This window comes from Sorex fumeus, unplaced genomic scaffold, assembly GCF_029834395.1.
Source record: "Sorex fumeus unplaced genomic scaffold, SorFum_2.1 ptg000213l, whole genome shotgun sequence".
NCBI lineage: Eukaryota > Metazoa > Chordata > Mammalia > Eulipotyphla > Soricidae > Sorex > Sorex fumeus.
The window spans coordinates 859989-884954 of NW_026606270.1; the positions used below are offsets into that span (position 1 = coordinate 859989).

At 51.0% G+C, this 24966-nt stretch overlaps 2 protein-coding genes across 7 annotated transcripts in view; one reads left to right on the forward strand and one right to left on the reverse strand.

Moving 5' to 3' along the window:
- Positions 1-11261, forward strand: part of STAU1 (staufen double-stranded RNA binding protein 1) — a 52476-nt gene extending 41215 nt beyond the window's left edge. For 3 of the 5 annotated variants that reach the window (XM_056108454.1, XM_056108451.1, XM_056108453.1), the window contains 8 exons: positions 2534-2764; positions 2901-3038; positions 4463-4609; positions 5882-5957; positions 6100-6419; positions 6852-6974; positions 8790-8875; positions 10022-11261. In XM_056108454.1, the coding sequence (XP_055964429.1) occupies positions 2534-2764; positions 2901-3038; positions 4463-4609; positions 5882-5957; positions 6100-6419; positions 6852-6974; positions 8790-8875; positions 10022-10037 (1137 nt within the window). In that variant the 3' untranslated portion in view covers positions 10038-11261. Of the gene's footprint in view, positions 1-2533; positions 2765-2900; positions 3039-4462; positions 4610-5881; positions 5958-6099; positions 6420-6851; positions 6975-8789; positions 8876-10021 lie in introns of those variants that run through there. The other 2 variants (XM_056108452.1, XR_008791438.1) reach the window with 2 other exon arrangements.
- A 6223-nt stretch (positions 11262-17484) lies between these two features.
- Positions 17485-24966, reverse strand: part of CSE1L (chromosome segregation 1 like) — a 51349-nt gene continuing 43867 nt past the window's right edge. For both annotated transcript variants that reach the window (XM_056108425.1, XM_056108426.1), the window contains 6 exons: positions 24044-24141; positions 23868-23953; positions 22483-22564; positions 20285-20431; positions 18491-18722; positions 17485-17723 (listed from right to left, as the gene is read on the reverse strand). In XM_056108425.1, the coding sequence (XP_055964400.1) occupies positions 17634-17723; positions 18491-18722; positions 20285-20431; positions 22483-22564; positions 23868-23953; positions 24044-24141 (735 nt within the window). In that variant the 3' untranslated portion in view covers positions 17485-17633. The remainder of the gene's footprint in view (positions 17724-18490; positions 18723-20284; positions 20432-22482; positions 22565-23867; positions 23954-24043; positions 24142-24966) is intronic.

Genomic DNA, 24966 nt, shown 5'->3' on the forward strand with positions numbered 1-24966 from the left:
TTGGGACCGTGCTCTCCTCCCGAGCCCACCTCCTGCACCCAGCTTTTTTTTCCCCTTTCTTTTTGGGTCACACCCGGCGATGCTCGGGGGTTCCTCCTGGCTCTGCACTCAGGAATGACTCCTGGTGGTGCTCGGGGGACCCTGTGGGATGCTGGGAATTGAACCCGGGTCGGTCACTTGCGAGGCAAACGCCCTCCCCGCTGTGCTAGCACTCCGGCCCCTGTGCCCAATTTTGATTCTGTCCCCCTTCCCATGTCACTGTCGCTGTTGCCGGTGTGGCTGGCTGTGGTGCTCCTGGGGATGCTGCATTGTGTGGCCCACCCCAGTGGGGTTGTGCTTGCTGGGGTCACAGGTCACGGTCGCTGGAGTACTCAGCTGTCTAGTGCTCACCTGCAGGTGCCCTGTCCTGCTTGGAAGAGACATTTGGATCCGACCGTCCCCGCTGTTCTGGCCTGACAGTGTCTCCCCAGTGGGTTCAGTGCTCACTGGGCTCTTGTGTGTCGTGGTTGGGGTGCCCCTGTGGCCCCATGTGCTGCCGGCACTGTGGGACGCTGTCCCTGGTCGCAGTGCCCAGGGCGGCACTAAGCCGGGACATGGGGGTCGCGCCCTTGCCTTCTCCTGGGTCAGGGCAGCCTTCCTGTGCCTCCCGGGCTGCTGGCCCTTGCAGTGTTCCTCTCGAACTCATCCCAAAGAGCTTTCTTTTGGGGTGTTTATTTTGGGGTCTCTTCCCATCTTCTGTTTTTCTGGAGATGTCTTGCATCTCATCGTGGAGCTTCCTGCCAGTCTGAGCCGCTGTTGACCTGCTGCTCGGGCGTTCCCTGGAGGCTTTCGTTTCGCCCAGTAAATTCCTGAGTTCTGTCGTTTCTGCCTGCTCTCCTGCTCTCTGTGTCGGGTGCACCGCTGTCCCCTGAGCTCACGGAGCATTCTCAGTGCTTGTGTCCTTACAAGGTTTGATAGACATGAGCAGATACATACGGATAGGGTTTGACATCTGCGGCCTGTCCTGGCTGTGTCTGCGCATACATGTATAGAACCACACGTGGACGTGTGTGTGTGTGTGTGTGTGTGTGTGGCTGCACATGGATCCGGTTGGTCCTGGCCGCTGCGACTCAGGGCAGCTGCCCGGCTCTCTGATGTGCTGGCTCCCTGCCACTCGCCTCTGGAGCCCCCCGGGGGGCACCTTCTGGTGCTTCCCTCATTCCCTGGGAAAGCCGTTTGGACCGGATTTGTTGTAATTAAGTAGTTGCACAGAGTCAAACATCATGCTTCAGGAAGGCATTTGGTGTGTCCTTAATAAACTGTGTGTGTGTGTGTGTGTTCGTGTTCCAGCATTTGAGACAAGATCACGCACTGCATTTAGTTGACCTGTTTTCTTTCGTCACCCTCAGTCTTTAACATTTCCTCAGCTTTTCTTTGTTGTGATGGTGTTGAATCTCTGTAATTGGCTTTGGTGTTGGGGCCACACCTGGTGGTTCTCAGGGCCTGCTCCTTGCTCTGTACTCAGGGATCTCTCCTGGCGGGGCTCGGGGGTTGAGGTGCTTGATGGGACTTAACAGTCGTGTTTACTTTTGGGGGAACAAAGTGTGTTTGGGCCGCACCCGGGAATTCTCAAGGGTTACTCCTGACTCTACACTCAGGAATTAGTTCCGGGAGGTGCTCAGGGGACCACAAGGGATGCTCGGAGTCAAACCCCGGTTGGCCACACGCAAGGCAAACACCCTGCCACTGGCCACCATGTTTTAAAAAGAAATTTTAGGCACCGTGGCTAACAGTCCAGTAGAAGGAAGGGCTTCGTGCCTAAAACATTGCAGCGCCACGCCTGCTGGCAGAGGGTCTGCTTCCTCCTGCCCCCTTCTCCTTCCCGTGCCGTGATCAGCTTCTTACTGAGGACCAGAACGAAGACACTTCTTTTCCCTTTTTTTGGAGGGGGGTTCGCACCCAGCAATGCACAGGGGTTACTCTTGGCTCTGTACTCAGGAATCACTCCTGGTGGTGCTCGGGGGACCGCATGGGATGCTGGGAATCGAAACTGGGTCGGCTGCGTGCAAGGCAAACGCCCTCCCCGCTGTGCCATCGCTCCAGCCCCAAAGACACTTAACACAGAAAAAGCGAGACCAGGTGCGCCCAGCCGTGCCGGGGACAGTTGGTGTCCGAGAGGCTGTTCTTCCCTCGTGTGGCAGCTCTTTGACGGGCACAGCTGCGAGCAGAGCCCGCTGCGCTCCGGTGCTGCCTGTGTCCCCCCGGCCCCGGGTGGCGCTCAGCTGTGGGCAGCCTCTGACTGTTCCGCAGAAGGGCAGAGCAGGGGGCGTCTGCCCGGCCTCCGCCTCTCGTTTCTGTCTCTGAAACCAGGGTGGCTCGCCTTGTCTGGGGGCCACACCTGCTCAAGGGTCCCTTCTGGCTGTCCTCACGGGCTGAGCCTGGCCCCCCGTTCTGTTCACCGCCGACTCCCGGGGGTCCTGCCCCTCCCTCCCTCCCTCCCGGGAAGCCGTGCGTGTCCCTCCGCTGGTGGAGTGTCTGTCACGCTTTCACTCAGTCTTTCCCTCTGAAACAGGTCGCCCGCGAGAGTGGCCCGGCCCACATGAAGAGCTTTCTGACCAGGGTGTCTGTCGGGGAGTTTGTGGGGGAGGGGGAAGGGAAGAGCAAGAAGATCTCCAAGAAGAACGCCGCCATCGCCGTCCTGGAGGAGCTGCGGAAGCTCCCGCCCCTGCCCGTGGTGGAGCGGCCCAAGCCCCGGATCAAGAAGAAAACCAAGTCCATCGTCCGGGTAAGCGCTGCCCGCCCGCCCGCCGCGTGGCCGGTCCCTCACGGTGACGACGGTCCTTTCGGGCGCCCCGAGGGACCGGAGGGCCCCGGCAGAGAGGCGCGCCACTGAGGGCCTCCGGGCCTTGCTTCCACTACAGAGCAGCCCCGAGTGCGGCCAGGGCATGAACCCCATCAGCCGCCTGGCCCAGATCCAGCAGGCCAAGAAGGAGAAGGAGCCCGAGTACACGTTGCTCACGGAGCGCGGCCTGCCCCGCCGCAGGGAGTTCGTCATGCAGGTGGGTCGGGGGCGCCGTGCAGAGCGGGAGGGGGGAGGGGCGTTTCTGGGCCGGATCTCTAGGGTGTAGTTTGTCTAAGTCGTCTCGTGCTGGTTCCCACCGAGGCCGAGTAGCTCGGGTCCCACCCCAGCGAGCCAGGCTGTCCCCTCTCCTCTCACCCTGCCTGCACTGCCCCCCGCCGCCTGCTGTTTCTGTTCATCTCTTTATTTATGGGCCACACCTGGTGATGCTCAGGGTCCGCTCCTGGCCCTACACTCGGGAATGACTCCTGGTGGTGCTCAGGGCCCTGTGGACGGCCGGGGCTTGCGTCCAGGCCACCCGTGTACAGGGCAGGCGGCCTCCCCGCCGTTCATTGCTCCAGCCCATGTTCCTGCCCTTCTCTTTGGGAGGTCATTCTCGCTGGCGAGCTGGTACCTCGCTGGCATTTCACTTGGCGTTTATCCTGCTGACCAGTGACGAGAAGCTTTTCTCCTGGTAGTTTTGTGCCCTGTGGTCTGCTCTGAGACGCGACTCTTGAGCGCTTCCGTTTCCGGCGTTTTTGAGGAGGCGTCTGCTGTGTGAGCCTGGGAGCTCTTGCTTCGCTCCTGGTCAGACTACGAGGAGTGATGTTCTCTCCCTTCCCGAAGAGTGTGTCTCTGCTCTCGAAGTAGTTTCCTTTTTTTTGCCTTTTGGGTCACACCTGGCAATGCAAAGGGGTTTCTCCTGACTCTGCACTCAGGAATTACTCCTGGCGGTGCTCGGGGGACCCTGTGGGATGCCAGGGATCAAACCCAGGTCGGCTGTGTGCAAGGCAAACGCCCTCCCCGCTCGCTGTGCTATCACTCCAGCCCTCGCAGTAGTTCCTTGTCCATCTCCTATACCTGCACCGTTGGTGGGCCTGTCGGCAGTGGCACTGATCAGCCCACACGGTCCGCCACTTGGTGAGGCCTGGCTGAGTGAGCCTCTTGCACGAGTCGATGTTTCTGTTTATATTAACAAGTGGCCTGAAAGCTCCATGAGGGGCTCTGGGTCTCCCCCCGGCGGGCCGCAGCACGGTGACCGCCGGTGTCCGCGTAGCCTGTCCCGTCTCTCACAGCACGTGGACCCCTCCTTTGTGATGTGACGGGTCCGGGCAACGCCGCCTCCCCGTCCTTCCGCGTGACCTGGGACCCCAGGCACAGTGAGGGAGAGCCTCAGAACCCCAGAGCCTCATCACAAGTATTTGAGGAAAGGAAGAGCTTTCGGTTCTGCTGCCTCTGTTAATTAAAGTAATTATAAGCCTAGATAATTGGATGCTGAGTAATTGCGACCTTGAACAATGGCTGCTGGTAATTGGTTCTGGCAGCCGGTGCCAGCCCGCTCCCGGGCAGCGCTCTGCGGGCCCTGCCTCCCTCCTCTGGGCCTCCCGACCAGCTCGGTCACCGTCTGGGCCCTTCTTCCTGCAGGTGAAGGTGGGGAACCACACCGCCGAAGGGACTGGCACCAACAAGAAGGTGGCCAAGCGCAACGCGGCCGAGAACATGCTGGAAGTCCTGGGCTTCAAGGTTCCGCAGGCGCAGCCCGCCAAGCCGGCCCTCAAGTCCGAGGAGAAGGTGACTCGGGGCGGCCCTGGCCTCCTCCTCCTCTGCTGGGGGTGGCTGCTGACCCTTGGGGGCTCTGTCTCTGCTGGAAGGCTGGTGGGGAGGGCCGGGCCAGTGCGTGGGAGGCCGTTCCTTGGAGCAGGCTTCGGTTTTACCGGTTGACACCGGCTTGAGGGTCAGGACCAGGTTTGGGTGTTTCTGGGGTGTTTGTGGAGTGCCGGAGATGGCACAGCAGGGCGTGCGCTGCCTTCCGCTCGGCCCCTGGCACCCCGTATGGTCCTCCGATCCCCGCTGGGAGTGTCCCCGGAGGCTGTCTCCTTGCCAGTACCCCCTTCCGAATTGGGGCCACCTCCGTGCCGGCCTGATGGCTCCATGCTGGGGCAGTCCTCGGGCCTGGCAGCCCACCTGGTGCCAGCTCGGAGTCCCCATCGCTCACTCTGGACTGTTGCTGTGTCACACCCGAAGGGGCACAGGGACCCCTCCCGCGGAAGCTTAGAGGACATATGTGTTGCCAGAGATTGAACCGTGCTTGGCCACGTGAAACTCCTCAGGCACACGGTTGGCCTCCTCCCTGCTTACAAGGGGGCAGTCTGCAGCCCTAGCACACTCCTCCTACGGTGCTCCGAGACACAGGCTTCGGGCCACGCCAGCAAAGCTTGATTTAAATTCAATCTGCAGCTGCTTCCCTAAGCGTTGTCCGAGGGTGAGGAGGAGCGGAGTGGGAGAGAGGGCGAAGCTCCCAGGCGGCAAGACCCTCAGCTGGGGGTCCTTGCACTGCACAGCCTCGGGCCAGGTGGCCCAAGGGCAAGGAACTTGCTACCAATGCAACTAGGGAAAAATGCATGTTTGGAAAGTTTGCGTTTCTGTTTCTATTTCTATTCTCTCTTTTGTCACTTAACACATCTCTGGGGACAAGGGGAAGCAGGTCCAGTTGGCCTTGTCCGGGTCTCTCCCTGCACAGCCCTCTCGCTGCGCCACTGGTGCACGGGACGGTAGCAAGCTCTCAGTTCAGATTTTCTGTTTTTGTGTCCCTGTCAACCGTGTTCCAAATGTGGTGTGACCCCAAATGTGGTGAGCTCGGGGCTGGGGATGGAAGTCGGGCGTGCCGGCCCGCTGAGACACCCCCACTTCCGGCTAGTGCCTGGCGACCTCGGGGCGGCTCAGCAAGCCGAGTCCCGCCTTTTCCGAAACTTGGGCCCAGCTCATGTAGCCTATAGCAGCAGAAAGCAATTTCCAGCGGTCTGATTTATGCTCATGGTCATCATCGTCTTCTTTTTCTCTAAGACACCAGTAAAGAAATCGGGTGATGGAAGAAAAGTAACCTTCTTTGAACCAGGCCCCGGGGATGAAAATGGGACTAGTAAGTGCCGTGCTCACGCCCTCTCCCTTGGAGGGGGCCTTGGGGAGCAGCTGGGCCCCTGGGTGTCGGGGTCACTCTGGCGGGCGTGGGGCCCCCCGTCTCCCGGGGGTGTGTGTGTTGATGTGCCCCCACCCCTTCCCAGGCAATAAGGAGGAGGAGTTTCGGATGCCTTATCTCAGCCATCAGCAGCTGCCTGCTGGGATTCTCCCCATGGTGCCCGAGGTCGCCCAGGCCGTGGGAATGAGTCAAGGACATCACACCAAAGATTTTAGCAGGGCGGCGCCAAATCCTGCCAAGGCCACGGTAACTGCCATGATAGCCCGTGAACTGTTGTATGGGGGCTCCTCGCCCACCGCCGAGACCGTTTTAAAGAGTAACGTCTCTTCAGGCCCCATGTCCCACGGACCTCTAACGAGACCCTCCGAGCAGCTGGACTATCTCTCCAGAGTCCAGGGCTTCCAGGTAACTGTCAGGCCCGCGCCCGAGGCCACTGCGGGACTCCGCGCTCAGCTTCTTGGGCTCAGGGGGATGGACGAGGAGGGTGGAGAGCCGTGCGGTGACAAGTGTGGAGGGAGGGAGGGAGAACCCTCGTCCTTCCATAATAAAGTTCAGACAATTCAGTCTAGTGGGTTTCATATATATATGTATATATATGTATATATATATAATAAATACATATATAGTTTTGAATTCAGAAAGTATTTAAGGAGGTATAAAGACGAGAAAGGGGATAGGGCGAGACACCTCTTGTCTCTGAGAGGCATCTCCCAGGCCGGATTCCTGCATCCGTCTTTGTCGGAGGACTGATTCCTCCTGCTGGCCCCGGGACGGCTGGCCACGCTCAGGCATCCTTGTTTGGACCCTCGCTTGCCTCCGCTTTCTTTCCTCTTCTAGGTTGAATATAAAGACTTCCCCAAAAACAACAAGAACGAGTTTGTATCTCTTATCAATTGCTCCTCTCAGCCACCTCTGATCAGCCACGGCATCGGGAAGGACGTGGAGTCCTGCCACGATATGGTGCGTGTGCCGGGAGCAGGGCGGGACCACCCGCTGCTGGGGCCACACCCAGCGGGGGCCTAAGGTGCTAGATGCGGGTGCGGGAAATGCTACCCAGGTCACTGTGTGCAAGGCGAGTGCCTGAGCAGCTGTACCAGATCCAGACTTTTTTTTTTTTTTTTTTTTTTTTGGCTCTTCATGTTCACACCTGGCGATGGCACAGGGGTTGCTCCCGGCAGTGCTCAGGGGACCATATTGGAAGCTGGGAATCGAACCTAGGTTGGCCGCGTGCAAGGCAAACTCCCTACCCGCTGTCCTATAGCTCCAGCCTCTGACTTCATATTTCTGAAGACTGGTTTTTACTCCCTTTATTGGATCCCTGCCTTGTCGATGATCAGGGCTTTGGCACCCTGTCCCTTGCCCGTGCTGACAGGTTCTGCCCGGACACTGCCAGTTGCCGTATTCACTGCGGGCACTGCAGGCCCAGGTGCTGCCAACAGTAGCAAGTACCTGTCTTGGCATTCTGTCCCCATCAAATTACTGTTCTGAGGCAGCCAGGGATATATCTCAGTGGTAGATCACTTGCCTTGCATGTGTGTACCCCATTGGGTAAATCCTTGGCACTGCCGCCAAAACCAAATACACAGAATCCAGGAGTTATTTCAGTAAACAGGAGTATATGCACTGATGGAGTGCAGTGCTTCCAGCCAGTCTCAAAGACAATATTTCCCAACAAGGGAACTTGGTCGAGTTTTGTTTTACAACAGGGTATGAAGTCACTTGTTACCACAGGGAAATACTAGGAGCTGAACCTGAGTGAGCTGAGGTAGCTATATGTTGAAGCCATGAGGCATAAAGACGGGATCTGAACTCAAAGAATTAAAAGAAATCTTGTTTCTCAGCTCTAGTGCATGTAGAAGGACCTGATTTGATCCCTGGCCCTGCAGACAAATCAGTCATCCCTGTCATCACTGTCATCCCGTTGTTCGATTTATTTGAGCAGGCGCCAGTAAAGTCTCTTCCTCCCAGCCCTGAGATTTTTTTTTTCCTTTCTTTTTGGGTCACACCCAGCGACGCACAGGGGTAGCTCCTGGCGGTGCTCAGGGGACCTTATGGGTTGCTGGGAATCGAACCTGGGTCGGCCGCATGCAAGGCAAATAAGTGTTCTACCTGCTGTGCTATCGCTCCAGCCCCATCAGCCCTGAGATTTTAGCAGCCTCTTTTTGCTCGTCTTTCCCAAGATTGGAGGCTGTTTCAGGGAGACCTGTTATCGTTACTGTTTTTGGCATATCGAATACGCCACAGGGAGCTTGGGTAGCAGAGCCAGGCTCTGCCCGTATGGGCTTGCTGGGCTCTCCGAGAGGTAGGTATATATATATTTTTTTTTCTATGATTTGTTGCCTAATGTCTGAATCCCATCAAATATGGTGTGGTAATTATAGAAAATGGGTAGGAATGTCTTATTGTGGCCGTGCGATCCAGAAAGTGGCCTGGAGTGTGGCGGCAGTTGAGTAGTGGAGGTTGGCTGCCGGGGCTGGGTCCCTTGGGGTAGGGAGGGCTCTCACCCGCCCCACTCTGGGGCTCCCAGAGTGGGAACAGCCTTTGCAGAGTCAAATTAGTAGATATTAGAAAATGTGTGATAAAACGAACAGTGGTAGTTGATTTAAGATAAACATGGATTTTGGTTATTCATTCTTGAATTTGTACTTGAAATAGACACAGAGTTGTTCGGTGGGCCACCTCTTGCCGTGCTGCAGGGAGCCCTGGGCCCCCGTGTCGAGTCCGGCTCTGTGGGCTGAGCACTTCCTGGCGCTCACGTCTCTCTCCCCCTGCTAGGCCGCCCTGAACATTTTAAAGTTGCTGTCCGAGTTGGACCAACCAAGTACAGAGATGCCAAGAACAGGAAATGGACCAATGTCTGTGTGAGTGAAAAGGCAGTTCTGCTGCTTGTTTGTGTTGATTTCACATTTCTGCTCAGCGAAGGCTAGTGACAAACACTTCCTGTCATTTCCTCCTACAAGGCTTGGGCGTTTTTTTTTTTTTTTTTAATTAGAACAGTAAGTAAAGTAAAGTAAAGGCCCTCCCGTTGATCATCGATTTGCTCGAGCGGGCCCAGTAACGTCTCCATTGGAGACTTTGTTGTTACTGTGTTTGGCATACGAATGCCAGGCTCTACTGTGCGGGCGAGATACTCTCGGTAGCTTGCCGGGCTCTCCGAGAGGGGTGGAGGACTCGAACTCGGGTCGGCCATGTCGGCTGCGTGCAAGGCAAACGCCCTACCCACTGTGCTATCAGACTCAAAATAAAATTTTGTTTGTTGCTTTTTTCATTCTTCCCTGGCCCATAGCTCTGCTCAGGGCTCACTCCTTGGCGTGTGGCTCAGGGGTGCTTATGTGGTGCTGGGAATCGAGTCCCATAGGCCACGTGTCTTACCCGTTATTTTCAGTTTGGCCCTGCAGAAGCCATCTGAAGAGGCATGCTGTTGTAGTATTTTTCTGTCCCTGCATTCCCCATTCTGCCCATTCCCTAGCACATTTTTATTCCTTCGTTTTCTTCCCTGTATCTTTCTTTGGGGGTGCGGTGGCACTGGGCCCCAGCTGGTTGGGGTGACTGCTGGAGATGGAACCCCAGTTTCCTGCATGTAAAACATGCACATCAACCTTAGGGCTCTTCCTCCAGCTGTTCTTTTTCCTTTTTGATTTTTGGGGCCACGCCCAGCTGTGCTCAGGACCACGTATGGCCCTTTCCAGGAACGTGAGCCCAGGTTGGCCACATGCGGGCCCGATGCCTTTTTTCTCTTGTACTCCCAGCCCCGTGTAGCTTTCCTGATGCAAATATTGTATCTTCCCTGCTTTCTTTCTCGTGCCACTGAAAATACATGCTGTATACACCTTCCTTCTTGTTTTCCCATGACGGTACATTTTGGAAAATCTGTATTATAGTTTAGCATCAAGTCAGGCCAGCCTGTGCTCCTGGCCTTCCCATTCAGTGCCTGCTAACTGCTTGAATCCTAACGTGGAGTTGATGTTCATTTCAAATCCGGTCTCCTTTTCATTTCTCCCTTAAAGGTGTGGGAGGTGCTGAACTTTTGGCCATGAATCATTATAAAAAAAAACCCAACCTCAATACTGAAAAATATTTAGAATTTGATACCTCCAGTGGGCCGAGAGACGTGACGGGGGAAGAACTGGAGACGCTGGTGCCGACGAGGACTCGGAAGGCAGCGGGGCTGGCTCAGGCTTACAGCAGGCCCAGCCTGTTGAAGGATTTTGGGTTTTTTTTTCCTGCCGTGTGGAAGAGAACAGCTCGACCCCCTTCTCAAACTGGCTCTGTAAACGCTTTGGGAGAAACCCTGGACACCCATGTTGGAGAGGCTCTAGCTTGGCCCAGAGCGACAAGCACGAGAAAATCAAATGCTTCCTACTCAGCGCAAGCTAATCTTTCCTGCGCTAAGGCCTCTTCACCCCTGCTTTCTCTTCCAATAATCTTCATTTTCTTTTGATTGAAATAACACTATAAAGTTTTAGTTTCTCAATTGTATCTAGTTCTGTAGCCACAACAATAACCTGCAGAGATCATATCCCGTGTATGTGCTTGCGCAGTTTCACTGGTTGGACTAACCCAGGACCACTTCAGTGATGCAAATTGTGTGCCCTCTGGTTAGCTGGGCCAGCCCCGCCTTCTCAGAAACCGAGGAAGTTCCCAGTTGTATAAACTGGACACTTTTGGAATTTTAAACTTTAACTGATCATTTGGTTCTTTTTGTATTTTATTAATGCAACAAGACTTCAAACCGATGGACTTTAATCTTTGGCTCAAAGATTATAAAAACAATTGTGTGCATATCGGTAGGGCTCCAAAGGGCCCGTCGTTGGCACTACACCCCAGGCTATGATCTTGTAGTACGACCAGTCTGAGTCCTGTGCGTGCTTCGTGCTGTCTGCCGTCTCCGTGTAGGGCTGGAAAGAACGACCGTGTCTCTCTCTCGCGCTATGTCTGTTGTCAGTGGGCACAGGGCCGTGGGCACCGCCAGGCAGCCAAGTCAAGCACTGCTTCCATTTTTCTGAAATTTATTTCTCCCCATGGAATGTAAAATTAGTGTTTGTCACCAATAAATGGTATACTAAATTTTTTTTGTTAATTTATTTACAAATGCCACTACTGTTTAGATCAGTTCCCTTCCACTTGCCCCCTTTTATTATTTTTTAAGAAAGACCTTTGTATTGCTTGTGAGTCTGTCTGGGCAAAATTCTAAAGATTTGAACTTTATATGAAACCACTGATCAATAAAGTTACTCGTTACTCTTGTCCCTGCGAGCAGTAACTGACGCTGAGGGGAGCTGAGCGCAGGCGCAGGAAGAAGCAGAGTGGCGTGGGCCGGGGGCTGGAGGGGGGCGGGGAGGGAGGACCTACCTGAACCGGCCATTGTCACGCCAAGCACTGGCCAGAGAACAGCTTTCAGACGCGCACGAGACTTCCTGGGGCTCAGGCGCTGTGCACGTCAGGAGAAAAGGTGGCCATCAGTCCCCTTGGGCTTCCCTAGTGGCTGGGGCATCAGAATCCTTTCCTCAGTCCTAGCCTGGGCCCCTTTTGTGAGTGACATGTGACAGTAGCTAGGGGCTTGGGGTGTTTCTTGGCTAAGTGCTGAGCAGATGGCTGGGATGTGCTCCGCATGTGCGTGCGTGTGGCGTGCACGTTCAAGCGAGTGTACAGACGTCTCACACCTGATGCCCCGCAGCTTCTAGCCTTCCCTTCTGGGTTATTTTTAGTCTTAGTTGAAGAAATGTAGAGAAAGAGAAGGATAAAGAGAGGGATGTACTGTGTTCAAGAGAGAACACGGGCTCATCCAGAGGGGAAAAAGCCGAGTCCAGGCTTTTAGGTGGACATAGGCTAATCTCCATGTGGAGAACCGTGCCCTCTGGGTTTTTGGAACTTTCTCCAGCACTAACTGTACTCATTCTCCTAGATTGTCACCTCCCATTTCTTCTTTTGGTGTGGTGGTGGTGGGGGGTGGGGGGCCGTCACACCCGGTAACGCTCAGGGTAACGCTCCTGGCAGGCTTGGGGTATCATATGGTGGTGGCACTGAACCCAAGGCAGCTGTGTCATGGCTCTGGCCTGCCACCTGCCATTTCTACCTGTATTGCAGTTACTACCTCCTGCTTTTCTGCCTTCCCCCTTCTCCCCAAACTAGTGACACACCACCCCACCCCACATCACACCCCCCGGGAAGAGCAGGGAAATTCTGGTTGTCAGTTCTGGACAGGACTCAAATATTTCCTGGGAACATGAGTGTCTCACAGTGCTCAAGGGACCTGCATGGTGCGGGGGATCTGCACAGTTGGCAGGACGCAAGGCCAGCGCCTCACCTCATGTAGCTCTAGACCTTCCGGCAAAAAAAGATGAGGCTTTTTTTTTTTTTGCTTTTTGGGTCACACCAAAAAGCTCAGTTGTTACTCCTGGCTCATGCACTCAGGAATTGCTCCTGGCTGTGCTCAGGGGACCATATGGGGTGCTGGGAATCGAACCTGTGTCGGCCATGTTGGCTGCATGCAAGGCAAACGCCCTACCCGCTGTGCTATCGCTCCAGCCCCTGATGAGGCTTAAGGCGATGACAGAGGCCCATCCACCGGGAGGGCCTGGAATATTTGCGGGTCAGGAGTTGCCCCTGTAAGCTGGCCTCTGCCAATGGCCTCCCTTGCCTGCACTGTCCGAGCACATTTCGACATTGTCTCTGCTTCGAGTTCCAAGAGCCTTTGGGGTAATTCCGGGTACTCCCACCCTTGGGATGATATACCCTGTCCTAGTTTCCAGGTCAGAGGGAGGTCTGAAATAAGATCCAGTAGGTCAGTGAGATCAGACTGTAGGTGTGTTCTGAGAGCTGGTCTTGGAGACTGCTCGCTCGGAGCTGACTTCTCAGTGCTCTGGGGTCACTGCCTAAGGACTTGGGGGGCTACATGGGGTGCCGGGGATCAAGCCTGGCTGGTTGTGTGATACTATCTATATGCTCCAGCCCCAAGCTCAGCTGTGAACGCCCACGGACCTCTGATTTGGCTAGGATACCAGAGCCTTCTTAGGTGGGAGTGAGTCTGGGAATGGTGTGATCAGCCAGAAAAGACAGGAGCACTTCCCAAACGTAAACTGCCGCTTGCTTCACAGGCACCAGTACAACTCAGTAGACTATGACAGCCCAGGAAATGACCTGGGGTGGACATTAAGACAATGTTTGATGAACTTCACTGCCATCTCTGGCTCAAGTGTTTATAAAAATAGACAAACTGAACTTTCCAAATCCATAAGCAAGGTATGCCAGGCAGTTAAAGCAAATAGGAATTGGCAAGGACTGACTCAGTTTTCTGTAAGCTAAGTGCAAGGCAGAGGGCTGGCCAGAGTACAGCTCATGGCCTAAGCCTGACTCCGTACCACATCCTTTCAGTGCCCTGAGCACTGCCAGGTGCGGCACCAGGCGGGCAGCAGAGGAGCTGCAGCAAGAAGACTGGAGGGCTTTTAACTCAGAAAGTAAACACATGCATTCCCTTAGGGACCTGGGGGGGCCCCGGGAATCTTGGTGTTGCTCAGAAGCAGCCATGCACTGTCAGGGTTCGCACCCCCAAACTTAAAAGAACGGGGCACATTCCTGCTGTAGCTACCTGGTCAAGGCCCGAGACAGACTTGGAAGGAAGCAGATGCCTCAAGGGGGCTGTCTGGCGACCAGCCCGAAACTTTGTTTTCCTCCTTGCTAGCCACCTTCCTGATTGTCTAGCTTCAGGGAAGTGTGGTGACAGATGGAGTGAGAGCATGACTAGTTTTTTAAGAGGCCCATGCTCCGGGAAGGATGCCCTACCAGGGTCGTCTTTTGTCTGCCACCCTTTGTGTCAACAAGCCCACACCCATTCATTTACCCAAATAGCCAAAACGAAATCTGGGCTGGGTGTGGGCTTGTGTGATCAAGGGCGCCATGGCGCTCGAGCACCCTTTGAGAGCAGCTTGAGAGCACAGTTCCCGAGCGTCCTTTGCAGGGCCAGGCAGTGTGGGAGGGGTTCCCCTGTCGCACATGCCTCACCCTTAGCTGACTTGGGGGCGACACCCCGCAGTGCTCAAGGATCACTGCTGACATGTGGGTGACCATCTGCAGCACAGGGATGGGGACTGCCCACTGCCAAATCCCTCATCACAGTCCCAGTCTCCTGCTCTGCTGCCAGGCTGGGAGTTTGCGGGTTCCTCCACAGCATCTGAAGCAACAGGACTGGGGCTCAAGGTGCGTTTCTAGCACAGGGGATAAGGTAGCCACGGGCACGGCCAGGAGCTAGGCCGAGAGCCTCTAATTTCTGGAGTGGGGAGGCGGCTCAAAGTGCTGTCGGGCACCTTTGCGTATGGGAACCCCAGACTGATCCCCAGCACCACCCTTGGGGTGAGCACTGCTGGGTATGGCCTGGAGCCCTGGATTGCTACTGTGAGCCAGTTAGTTGACTTTTCTCAACAGCCTGGCAGGAATCTGGGGTAACCAGGCCCAGGGTTGGTATGGGCAGCCCCTTTAAGGGAGACGGCCTGGACTTCCCAGCCCATGACACTCTTTCCAACTTCCTCCTCTGCCCCTGGAAACTCAGACTGGTTTCACACTTGACTTCTGCAGCCGACACAGATAAGCTAACTACTACTGTCCTGAAAGAGCTGTGCCACTTCTTCATAGAGACAGTGCCTGTGTGTGGCCACAGCACCGACTTTGGGGGGGGGGGAGGGGGCAGCAGGACAGCTCAAACAGGTGAAGGAGCTAACAGAATTCATGAATACTTTCTCCACACAGAAACATCCTTGCTTTTTTAAGTTCTGGGGCCTTATTTTTTTGAGTCTGGGGCCTCATGCATGTTCCGTTGCCACTTGAATGGCTCTTTCTTGAGCCACTTTTAGAACAGCAGGGTTCTAAAATGTTTTTAGAAAGTTGTAAATAATCCCTGAGTTGCGTAGAATATAGGCACTGTGACAGTGATCAGACGTTCCTATGAAATCAGGAAAGATTCCCTGTGTTCATGGAATAAAAGCTAGGCTAGAAAGATGGGGGAAGGCGGCAGGGAAGACACAGTGCAGCAGGCAGGATGATTGCCTTGCGTGCAGCCAGCCTGGGTTTGATCCCAGGCATCCCATGTACCCCTGACCACTGCTGGGTGTACCAGAAAGGAAAAAAAAAGGCAAGGGAGGCCAGAGACAGTACAGCAGGTAAGGTGCTCGCCCTGCACATGGCTGATAGGGGAGTGATCCTTGAGTACAGAGGCAGGAGTGAATCCCAACTCCAAAAATAAGAGGCCGGTTAGGCCAGGGAGAAAGCTCGAAGGGTCAGGAGAGTGCCTTGAATGTAACATATCCTGAGTTCGATTCCTGGCACTACTAGAAGTAGGGTGTTTTGCATGCGGCCGACCCGGGTTTGATTCCAGGCATCCCATAGGGTCCCCCTAGTACCATCAGGAGTAATTGCAGAGCCAGGAGTAACCCCTGAGTATCACTGTGTGTGACCCAAAAAGCAAAAAACAAAACCCCTAAACCTCAGTCTAAGTAACCTATTTTTTTCCTTGGGAAAAAACTGAACTGAGTTTGATTTAGAGATTAGAATTTTATCAAGTTGGGGAAAAGAAAGTACATGAGATATGTCACTGGCCATGATCCAGACTCAGAAATGAATCTTGAGAGAGATCAACAAGTGGCAGAATTTCTCCTGGATCCTGCACAAGGCTGAGTTGTCCCGGGGCAACCTGGAGGGAGGCAGATGAGCCCCGTGCCCACCCAGACAGACCCCAGCAGCTGGAAACCCACTCTCTCCACAGTCACCACCCTGCTCCCTGCCGGCTCCACAGCTCACACCAGCCTCATCCAGAAATTAATTTGTTGAAAAAATCAGAGATGCAGGTTTTGTGACTGAAATCTCCAGGTTTCACGGGGGTCTCCCTGTACTTCTAGAAGCCTGGCAGTACCCCCCCCCCCCCCACCGGGCAGTTAAGAATTTAACTCCAGCTGTATCACCCCATTCAAAATTTTGGACACAGTGGAATGCCCAGTTCCAATCACGACTGTGCGACATCTCAAAGTGTAACACTGATAAACCAGGAGTAGCACACCAGACTGGATGGGATGTAATGCAGAAGGCGGTCGAAATCTCTAACAACAAAATATAACCACAGAAGGCTTAACCTGTAACAACATTTTAGTAATCTCTTATACAAGGGCTTAAGAACTTCATGGAGAGATACAACAATCTTCACTAACTTTCTTCTGAGGCAACATTTTTTGATCATTCTTTTAGCAAATTATTTGTAACAAGCAATGTAAAATAAGTAACTGAGGGCCTGCTATGGGGGCAGGCTCAATCAGTGGTCGGCACGGCAGTGGCGGCGGAGATGGGCTGTCCCTTCCCATCTCCCCGCCTGCTTGGGGTCCTGGCTGTCACACCCACGAACTGCCTCCAAGTGCCATCGCAGCACGTTAACGGCCTTGATCCAGAGACTCAGCAGTGAATCCCGGAAGACAGCAGCTAGCGGGAGGTCTCTCCGGACTCCATGTCACCTCAAATGGAGCCGGTGTCCCCTCTCCACCCATTCCAGATAAACCCCAGTGGCTACAAACTTCCAGAAGAAAAACGCAGGTACGCGAGAGCAGGGACCAAAGACACTAGGCTTCCACTCCCATCTCCCCATCTGCTCAGGGTCCTGGCTGTCACGCCTACGAACTGCCTCCCGGCACCGTCTCAGCGCATTAATGGCCTTGACCCAGAGACTCACAAACGAATCTCAAAATGAGCTAGTTCCCTACAGAGATGTCTCTGGACCCCAGCTGTTTATCACTGTAGAATTCCAGGAGCACCTCTCACGATATTCATAATCAGCAATAGAAAATTAAGCATGTAGCATATGCCTATGGCAGGCAGGCTTGAATGGTGGGGTGAAAATCGGAAATAATAGTAGTGGGAAGGTGCAATGGTGGTGGGATTGGTGTTGGGATATTGAATATCTGTAATTAAACTAATGACTTTAATAGTTATACTTCCGCCCCTCTTGGCAAGCTACCGGTGATGCATTCAATATGCCAAACACAGCAACAATAGATCACAATGGAGATGTTACTGGGCCCACTCGAGCAAATCGATGAACAACAAGAGGACAGTGCTACAGTGCCACCCAAGGAAAAATAAAACCTGTGAAGTATGAGAGAGCACTAGAAACCTGTCCTTAGGATGTTCCTATGTGTATTTTAGGGCTCTTTTATTGCTGATTACAGATTTAAAACTATGAAAATGTATTTCCTGGCAACTTAGAAGTGATTCTTCACTTACATTCCCAATAAAAGTGGAAGGACAATACAAAGGACGAGAAATACAGAGAAGGAAAACAGACTCAAAACACAGCGTCCCTTAAAACTTAAAAGGATCTGAACAGTGCAAATGCCAAATTCAAATCCGTTTCATACAATAAACTACAAATCCTTGTCCCTCGAATCTGCAAACATCACCCACTGATGATCACACAAACCAACTAGTTTGCTTAAGATTCGGCTTAAAGCAACATTTAATATTTTACAAGATGGAGTTTGTGACAGGTAAGTTCAAAAGGAAACTTGCTTTGTCTTTACACATCTGTGCTCAGGAATCTCCAAGACTTCTTCAGGGTCACTAGGTTGTCGACTGAGAAGCTGCAGGTCAAAGCAGCGTCACACTGGCTGCCTGCAGATACCCCTGCAGGTACTGAAGCGCTTCTGCATTGAGGCTGGTGCTCACCATTGAGGGAACCTACAAACAGAGGGGAACACAAATTGTGGGATACTGGAGGTCGTAACATTCCAACAGAAACTACTACAGAGATGGACAGTTCTGGAAAAGGAGAGTATCACCAACGTTGTTAAGGGGATTCCCCAGAACTTTGATTCGTAAAGAATTGCTACTGCTTGGTGTGACCAAAGTGGCTTTGTTTTTCAAGTTCTTGTTCAAAAGGGCTGAAACAGAAGCAGGAGGCCTGGGATCGACCCTCAGCACTGCATTTTTTTAAAGATTCTAAAAGGTGCTGGCGGGGCTGAAGCTATAGTACAGCAGGTAGGTCATTTGCCTTGCATGCGGCCGACCCGAGTTCGATCCCCGGCATCCCATACAGTCCCCCAAGCACCGCTAGGAGTAATTCCTGATTGCAAAGCCAGGAGTAACCCCCGAGCATCGCTGGGTGTGACCCAAAATAAAAAAAAAAGTGCTGGCTAATATATAGCTAATTAATATATAGCTAATTTCTACAAGATTCATTATTTGACTTCTCCCTATACTGTAATTTAAGAAAATTAACAGCCAGAGATGTGACTCAGCAGCAGAGCACGGCACATCTCTTCCAGCTCCACAAAAAGAGAAGGAAAAATCAAAACAAGGGAAAGAATGAATCAGCTTCCACTCTACCTCCCAGAAGCCGTCTGTGTGGAACACTGCCAAGAGGCAGCAACCCGCCAGTGCGCTAGCTCGGGCTGCCTTCCTACACGCTTGCACTAGGGAGGTCTCTGGACAGTGGAGACACTTACCCGCCCTGGACAGGCAGTAGATAATTTATGCAGTGACTGTGCCAGATGAATTTTGGGATTGTTCACCATCTGACCTACAGGATCATGCTCTTTTTTGCCAGCAAAAGCCAACTGTGAGAAGGCAGCCTGGTACCCTGGTGTATCCTCTATGTCAATAAAATGTTCTTCATCAGGAATGGTGTCATCTTCAGGTAACTCGAAAAGACCTATCAGAGACTGTAGTAAGGGAGTCCTAAAATGGCAAAAAGTTAAATATTCTTAAGATCTATAATAGCAATTTAAAAACAAATGAACCAATCTTTTCCCTAAGGGAAATTTCTCTTTGGGTGTTCCTCCCTCCCCCCACATCACCTGCTCTATTTCCCTCCCCTTCCTCAGATACTTAGTTCATGAAATATGGACCATTGGTTTGTCTTGTTAATCAATTTCACATCCTTAGGTGAAGCCAGTACTTGAACTTATTTCGCCTGACATAATTCTTCTTTTATCTTGGTATTTTGGATCACACCCAGCAATGCTTAGGGGTTACTCCAGGCTCTGCACTCAGGAGTCACTCCTGGTAGTCCCTGGGGAACCAAATGGGATGCCAGGGATCGAACCTGGGTTGGCTGATGTGCAAGACAAAGGTCTTACCCACTGTACTACCCTCTAGCCCCTTGACATAATTCCTTTGCTGCAAGTTTCATCTTCAAAATAGCTGAAGAATATTCCAGTGTATAAATGTTATTACGTGTTTCTCGGGCTGGAGCGATAGCACAGCGGGTAGGGCGTTTGCCTTGCACATGTCCAACCCGGGTTCAATTCCTTCGTTCCTCTCGGAGAGCCCGGCAAGCTACTGAGAGAATCTGGCCCGCATGGCAAAGCCTAGCAAACTATACCAAAACCAGTAACAAGTCTCACAATTTGTTGTGAAATGTCCCTGGTGCCCACTCAAGACAGTGCTACAGTACTACAGTGCATCTTTTTCAGTCTTACCTGTCAACAGGCATTTCTGAATTTTTGCGGTTGGAAATACCAATGCAACAAAATTGGGAATGGCTACAGGGTTTGTTTTTAGGGCCACAACTGGCAGTGCTCAGGGCTTTACTCCTATCTCTGCAATCGGGACAATATGGGGCGAAGGGTATCAAACCGTGGTTGGCTTTGTAAAAAGCAAATGCCACAACTACTGTGCTATTGCTCCCTGGCCGCAGAGGCGGATGGAGTTTTGATCATTGTTTCCTATGCCTGTCAGACATCTATAAATGTCCTTCGGATTTGCTGTACAGATGGGGGAGGGGAAGTGGGAATACACACACCTGTTGGTACTCAGGGGCTCTATGCTTGGTGTTGCTAAGGAAACACAGAGTGTACCAGGGATACCCTCTGTCCATGTCACTCTCCAGCCCCTCATTCACATTATTTTTACATACAAAGACCTCAGGAGTAACACAGCCTTTATCGCAGGAGAAAAGCGACTTCCATTACATTCTCATAGTTCTATGATACCTGCATGAAAAGTTCAGATTAGGAAACATTTCTAGGACCACAAGGAATTTCACACCAAGCAGTGGATCTGCTGGCTGCTTTTGGAGAAGTGTTCATTAAACCGCATTCAAGCCTGAGCGATGCAGGAGCTGCACTGGCAACATGCTAACAATGAAGTCAGTAAGGAAAAAAGTTGTCATTTCCAAGGAGTCAAAAATTTTTTTGCTGCTGGGAATGAAACCGAGGTGTCACACGTGCCTGGCAAGTGCTCTGGAATTGCACTACATCTCATGAAGCTCTCCAATTATTTTTGATCGATGCACTTACCAGAGTTTGGTGTACTCAGTGTCCATCATCGGAGGGCATTCTGTTAGTAACTTGGTTATACCAACTGCACAAATCTTCTTCTCTACATTTCCAGACACTTTCTGAATTTCAGGAATAATGATTTTTTCCAAAACCATTCCAAACATTCTATTAATCAAGACAAGATAAATTTACTCTGATCACTCTTATAATAAAAACAGGGACAGCTTACAAAGAAAATAGCAAGCCTGATACTTTTGGTCAACTAACAAGAGGTAAAATCTGTAATCTCTGGCAGCTTAATTTTTTGTGAATAATATTTAAAGCTAATGATTAAGAAGAATCTTTACAGCCATTCAATTGATTTAGTCTTGGGTTCTTCCCACAGTACAGAGGGGAGGGCGTTTGCCTTGCATAGTCAACCTTGGTTCGATCCCCGGCATCCCATATGGTCCCCCCAAGCCCTACCAGGAGTAATTCCTGAGTACAGAACCAGAAACAAACCCTGAGCATCGCTGGGTGTGAGCCAAATAAAATTAAATAGATTTGGTCTTGTATACTGAAAAAAACACTCATATCTGATAATACAGAAATCAGATAAATGTGGCAGGTTTCTGTGCTAACATTCCTATGAGAAATGTAAAGGTTAATGACTATGAAAAATTATTTGCGGTTATTTATAATGTTGAAGTTTCTCGATTCTAAATGATGAAAAAGTCCTCAGTTTATACTTTAATGCTCGGGGGTTGGGAGGCAGTACAGCAGGTAGAGTGCATACCTAACTTACGTCTACCCCAGGTTAAATTCTGGGCACACATGGGGCCCCCAACTATCACTGGATGCCACCTTAGAGCCCCCAAGCACCGCAGGGACTGACCCACCCTACACCCTCAGTACCCTGCACTAAACCACGATTGGGCTGGCCAAGAACTGCCAGTGGGGTGTCACTGGGCCGACTCACCGCCGCTTGAAAGGCCCCCAAAATAAAATAAAATACTGTGAACTACAGTATGGTTCGCCTCAATGTTGTAGAACAGTCACACCAGGCTTGCTCTCCTATACAGTGCTCTCCCTCCATCATGCACCTTGCTTTGCTTGCTTTTTTTTTTTTTTGCTTGCTTGTTGTTTTTTCCACTCTGGAGAAGCCTGTGTTCTTCTTGAACACGATTTCCTCTCTTTCTCTCCCCTCACCTCCTTCTAATAAAGTTTTATTCAATTAAAAACCATCTTGCTTTGGGGCCAGACTGATAGTACAGCGGGTAGGGTGTTTGCCTTGCATGTGGCAGACCTGTGTTCTATCCCCAGCACCCCATATGGTCCACTGAGCACCACCAGGACGTGGCCAAAAAACAAAAAGGGGGAAAAAAAGGAAGAAAAAACCACCCAGCAGCAACAAAAAGCCCAAACCATCTTGCTTTACTTAAAAAAAGAAAGAAAAAAAAATCATGCCAGTTCAGGAATAGTGGAAGAAAATGCATTTCCCCATCATCATTCTTGCTGTGAGGAAAGCCTATGTGCTGGAGTGACTTTTCAGCTTGACTTACTGTTCATGTTTCAGTCAACTTCTTGTTAAGTGATGAAGTGATCAGTCAACTTAAATTTTTTTTTTTCGGGAGGGATAAAGGAATTAAGGATCTATCCTGTGTTTTTGCCACATTATTGTTCTCCAATCTTTTCTATCCTCAATCTTTTCTACAGAAAAGGGAAATGTAGTCTGTAGGTATATGAAAATCAAAGTCAAGTTTTACTGATCCCAAGCCCTCCCGTTTGAGAAACTGCACTGTTCCTCGTAACGCAAGCCGGTTCTGGAGTGACAGTGACCACGCATTAGAGCGGGGCACTGAAGGTCCACAGGAACCGTCAATACACCTGATGATTACCCATTAGTTGGTGTGTCAGAGATTAAACCATGGAAGGCAAGTACTCTCCAGCCCATCCACATCCCTCTCACTTCCCTCAGAAAAGTCTGTTTAAAACCGCAAAGATACTATCACTGCACCAAGAATTGTGAGATTATCTCTAAAACAGTGTTCAAGAGGGCCATGATTTTACTTTAAAAACTAAATAACTGGGGCCAGGGAGATAGTTCAAAGGGCTGAGTACATGCTTTGCACGGGGATTCGATTACTGACACCCACATGGTCCCCCAAGCAGTGTCAGGTGTGGGCCAAACACCAAAATTAAAAAAACAAAACCAAGGTATATAAATAATAACTTACTTTGGTTGTATACCATCGAATATTTCTTGCAGTGCCAGTGCCCCATATTTTATACAATACAAATTAATAAAGACTAAGAAACCTGTTGAAGAAGATGCAGAGTATCAATAGAGAAGTCACTGTCAACCAAGATTTCACTGAAGACTGTTGAATGAACCATTTGCAGTCATTAAAATACCACAGAAAGGGTCAGATAGTGTAGGAGGCAGGTTGCTTGCCTTGCATACATGGGTGGCCCCTCCTCTGATCCCCAGCACCACATATGATCAGCTGAGCAAAGAGTGGTGTGCCCCATCACCCACCCAACACCCCCACCGAAACTAAGCTTTGGTGTGTCAATTACCATCTCAAACAATTTAACAAAGGATTGGTCTCAGAAGGTCTATTTAGACAGATGCCCTGCACATTGAGAAGCCTGGCTCAACCCCAGCAGAGCATGGTGTGGAGGGTTCGGAGCACTAATCTCACTGGCCCAAGTACCCCCAGAACACAGTAGCTGAACAGCACCACATTCTGCCAGCACTGAACCACTGGCCTTGGAGGCCTGGACCCAACAGGATCAGGACCCCAAGGTCCCCTGGACACCTCTTGGAAGGCATCACTCCAAAAGAAAATGATCGTGTAGCAAGTATGAAACAGTGATGTCAATACTATTATAAACAATGATACTTTAATAAAAACTAATTTGAAAAAATTAAATATTTGTATGACACAGATATAAGTACTTGAACAAGAGCGGGAGCTCAATGAACCAAGTGAATGCTTTATATGCATGAGGTCTGGGTTTTATTTGTGAGAAATGCCAGGTGTGGCCACAAAAGGCCATCTTTTTTTTTAATTAAAAAAAATTTTAATGTCATCTTCATATACTCTGATTTTCTTTGTATTTCTACATGTTTTCATTTCTAAGCTTACAAACTGAAACATGTTATGAGTACAGTGGGTCAGGCTCTTGTCTTGCATGGAGCTGACTGAGGTTAGATTCCTGGCATCCCATATGGTTCCTTGAGCACCGTCAGGAAGAATTCCAGAGTACAGAGCCAGGAGTAGCCTTGAGCATCAATGGGTATACCCCATCTCCCCCCCACCAAAAAAAAAGCGTTGTCTATATACAACTGAAAACTGGTAATAAAAAGTTTATAAGGTTGAGAGTTTTAGTTACTTTCATTCATCGTTTTTATGTTTAGGCATGCCCGGCAGTACTCAGGACATACTCCTGGGTTCTGTGTTCAAGGATTACTCTTGGTGGGCTCAGGGGACCATATGGGGTGGCAGAAGTCAAATCCAGATTGGCCACATGCCAGGCAAATGCCCTACTTGCTGTACCATCACTCTAGCCCATCACTTATCATTCAGGAAGGGAATACACACCCAATTTTACTTACTCTTGATAAACTTTGTTGTCTTGGAATTCTGAAGTCTTTGGAATAGTAGAATAAAGATTTGCTTCCTATATTGGTCAACAGACTCACTAAAAAACAAGACAAAAACAACAGTCAAGCATTTTTTGGAGGACCTACCAGAACCCTTGAATAAATGAAGGTTTTAACACCCTACTCACGGAGGCATGTGCTCGATTATACTGTTCAGAAGGTAAAAACCTTGATGGTCATTAGCTTTGGATGCAATCAGCTTCTGGAAGACACCTAATAACCCAGGCTGCAACAAAGCAGAGCAAAGAATAATCTGTTACAGAGGCAAGGACGGAATGCTTCCAAATTATAAACAGATTGATACTGGTTCCAAGAGAGAGTTTGGGGGTTAAGGAACTTAATTTCACTGGAGCTGACCTCAGTCTTATCCCCAGCACTGCATGATCCTCTGAGCACAGAGTGGGGAATAGCTCCCAAGAACCAGGCCGGTGGCTTGCCCCCACTGAAGAAATCCAAAACAAAACAAAAACTTGTTGAGGCTGAAATGTTTTTATTTGAAGCCTAGAAATGAATGCTGTGCAAGACTTCTGCCACCCCATATGGTCCCCTGAGCCTACCAAGAGCATGTGCAAGAGAACATGCACTGCATTTGGAACCCTAAGCTCAATCTCAAGCACTGCATAGTTTTCTGAGCATGGAGTTGAGAACAGCCCAAAGGATAAAAATCCAATCAATAGAATCCACAATAGGGCCAGAAAAAATGCGCTGGAATCAAAGTACTTGACTTGCACCCAGCTGACCCTGGTTCAAACCTCTGGTACCACATATAGTCTCCTCCCTGATCACCAGGGGCCACTAATAAGCGCAGAGCCAGGAACAGACCCTGAGTACCACTTGGTTTGGCTCCTAATCAAAATCCGTACTTTTTCTGTTTGGAGGGAGACAGAGAGGAAAACCAAGTATCAATCACAGGCTTGTCTTTGGCAGCATAATGAGCTCTTTTGTTTCATTTTTGGGTCACACCTGTCCATCCTCAGGGCCTCTCCGTGCCTGGGATAGATGAACCATGTGGTGCAAGGATGAAATGTAGCTCGCTCCCACACAAAGGAAG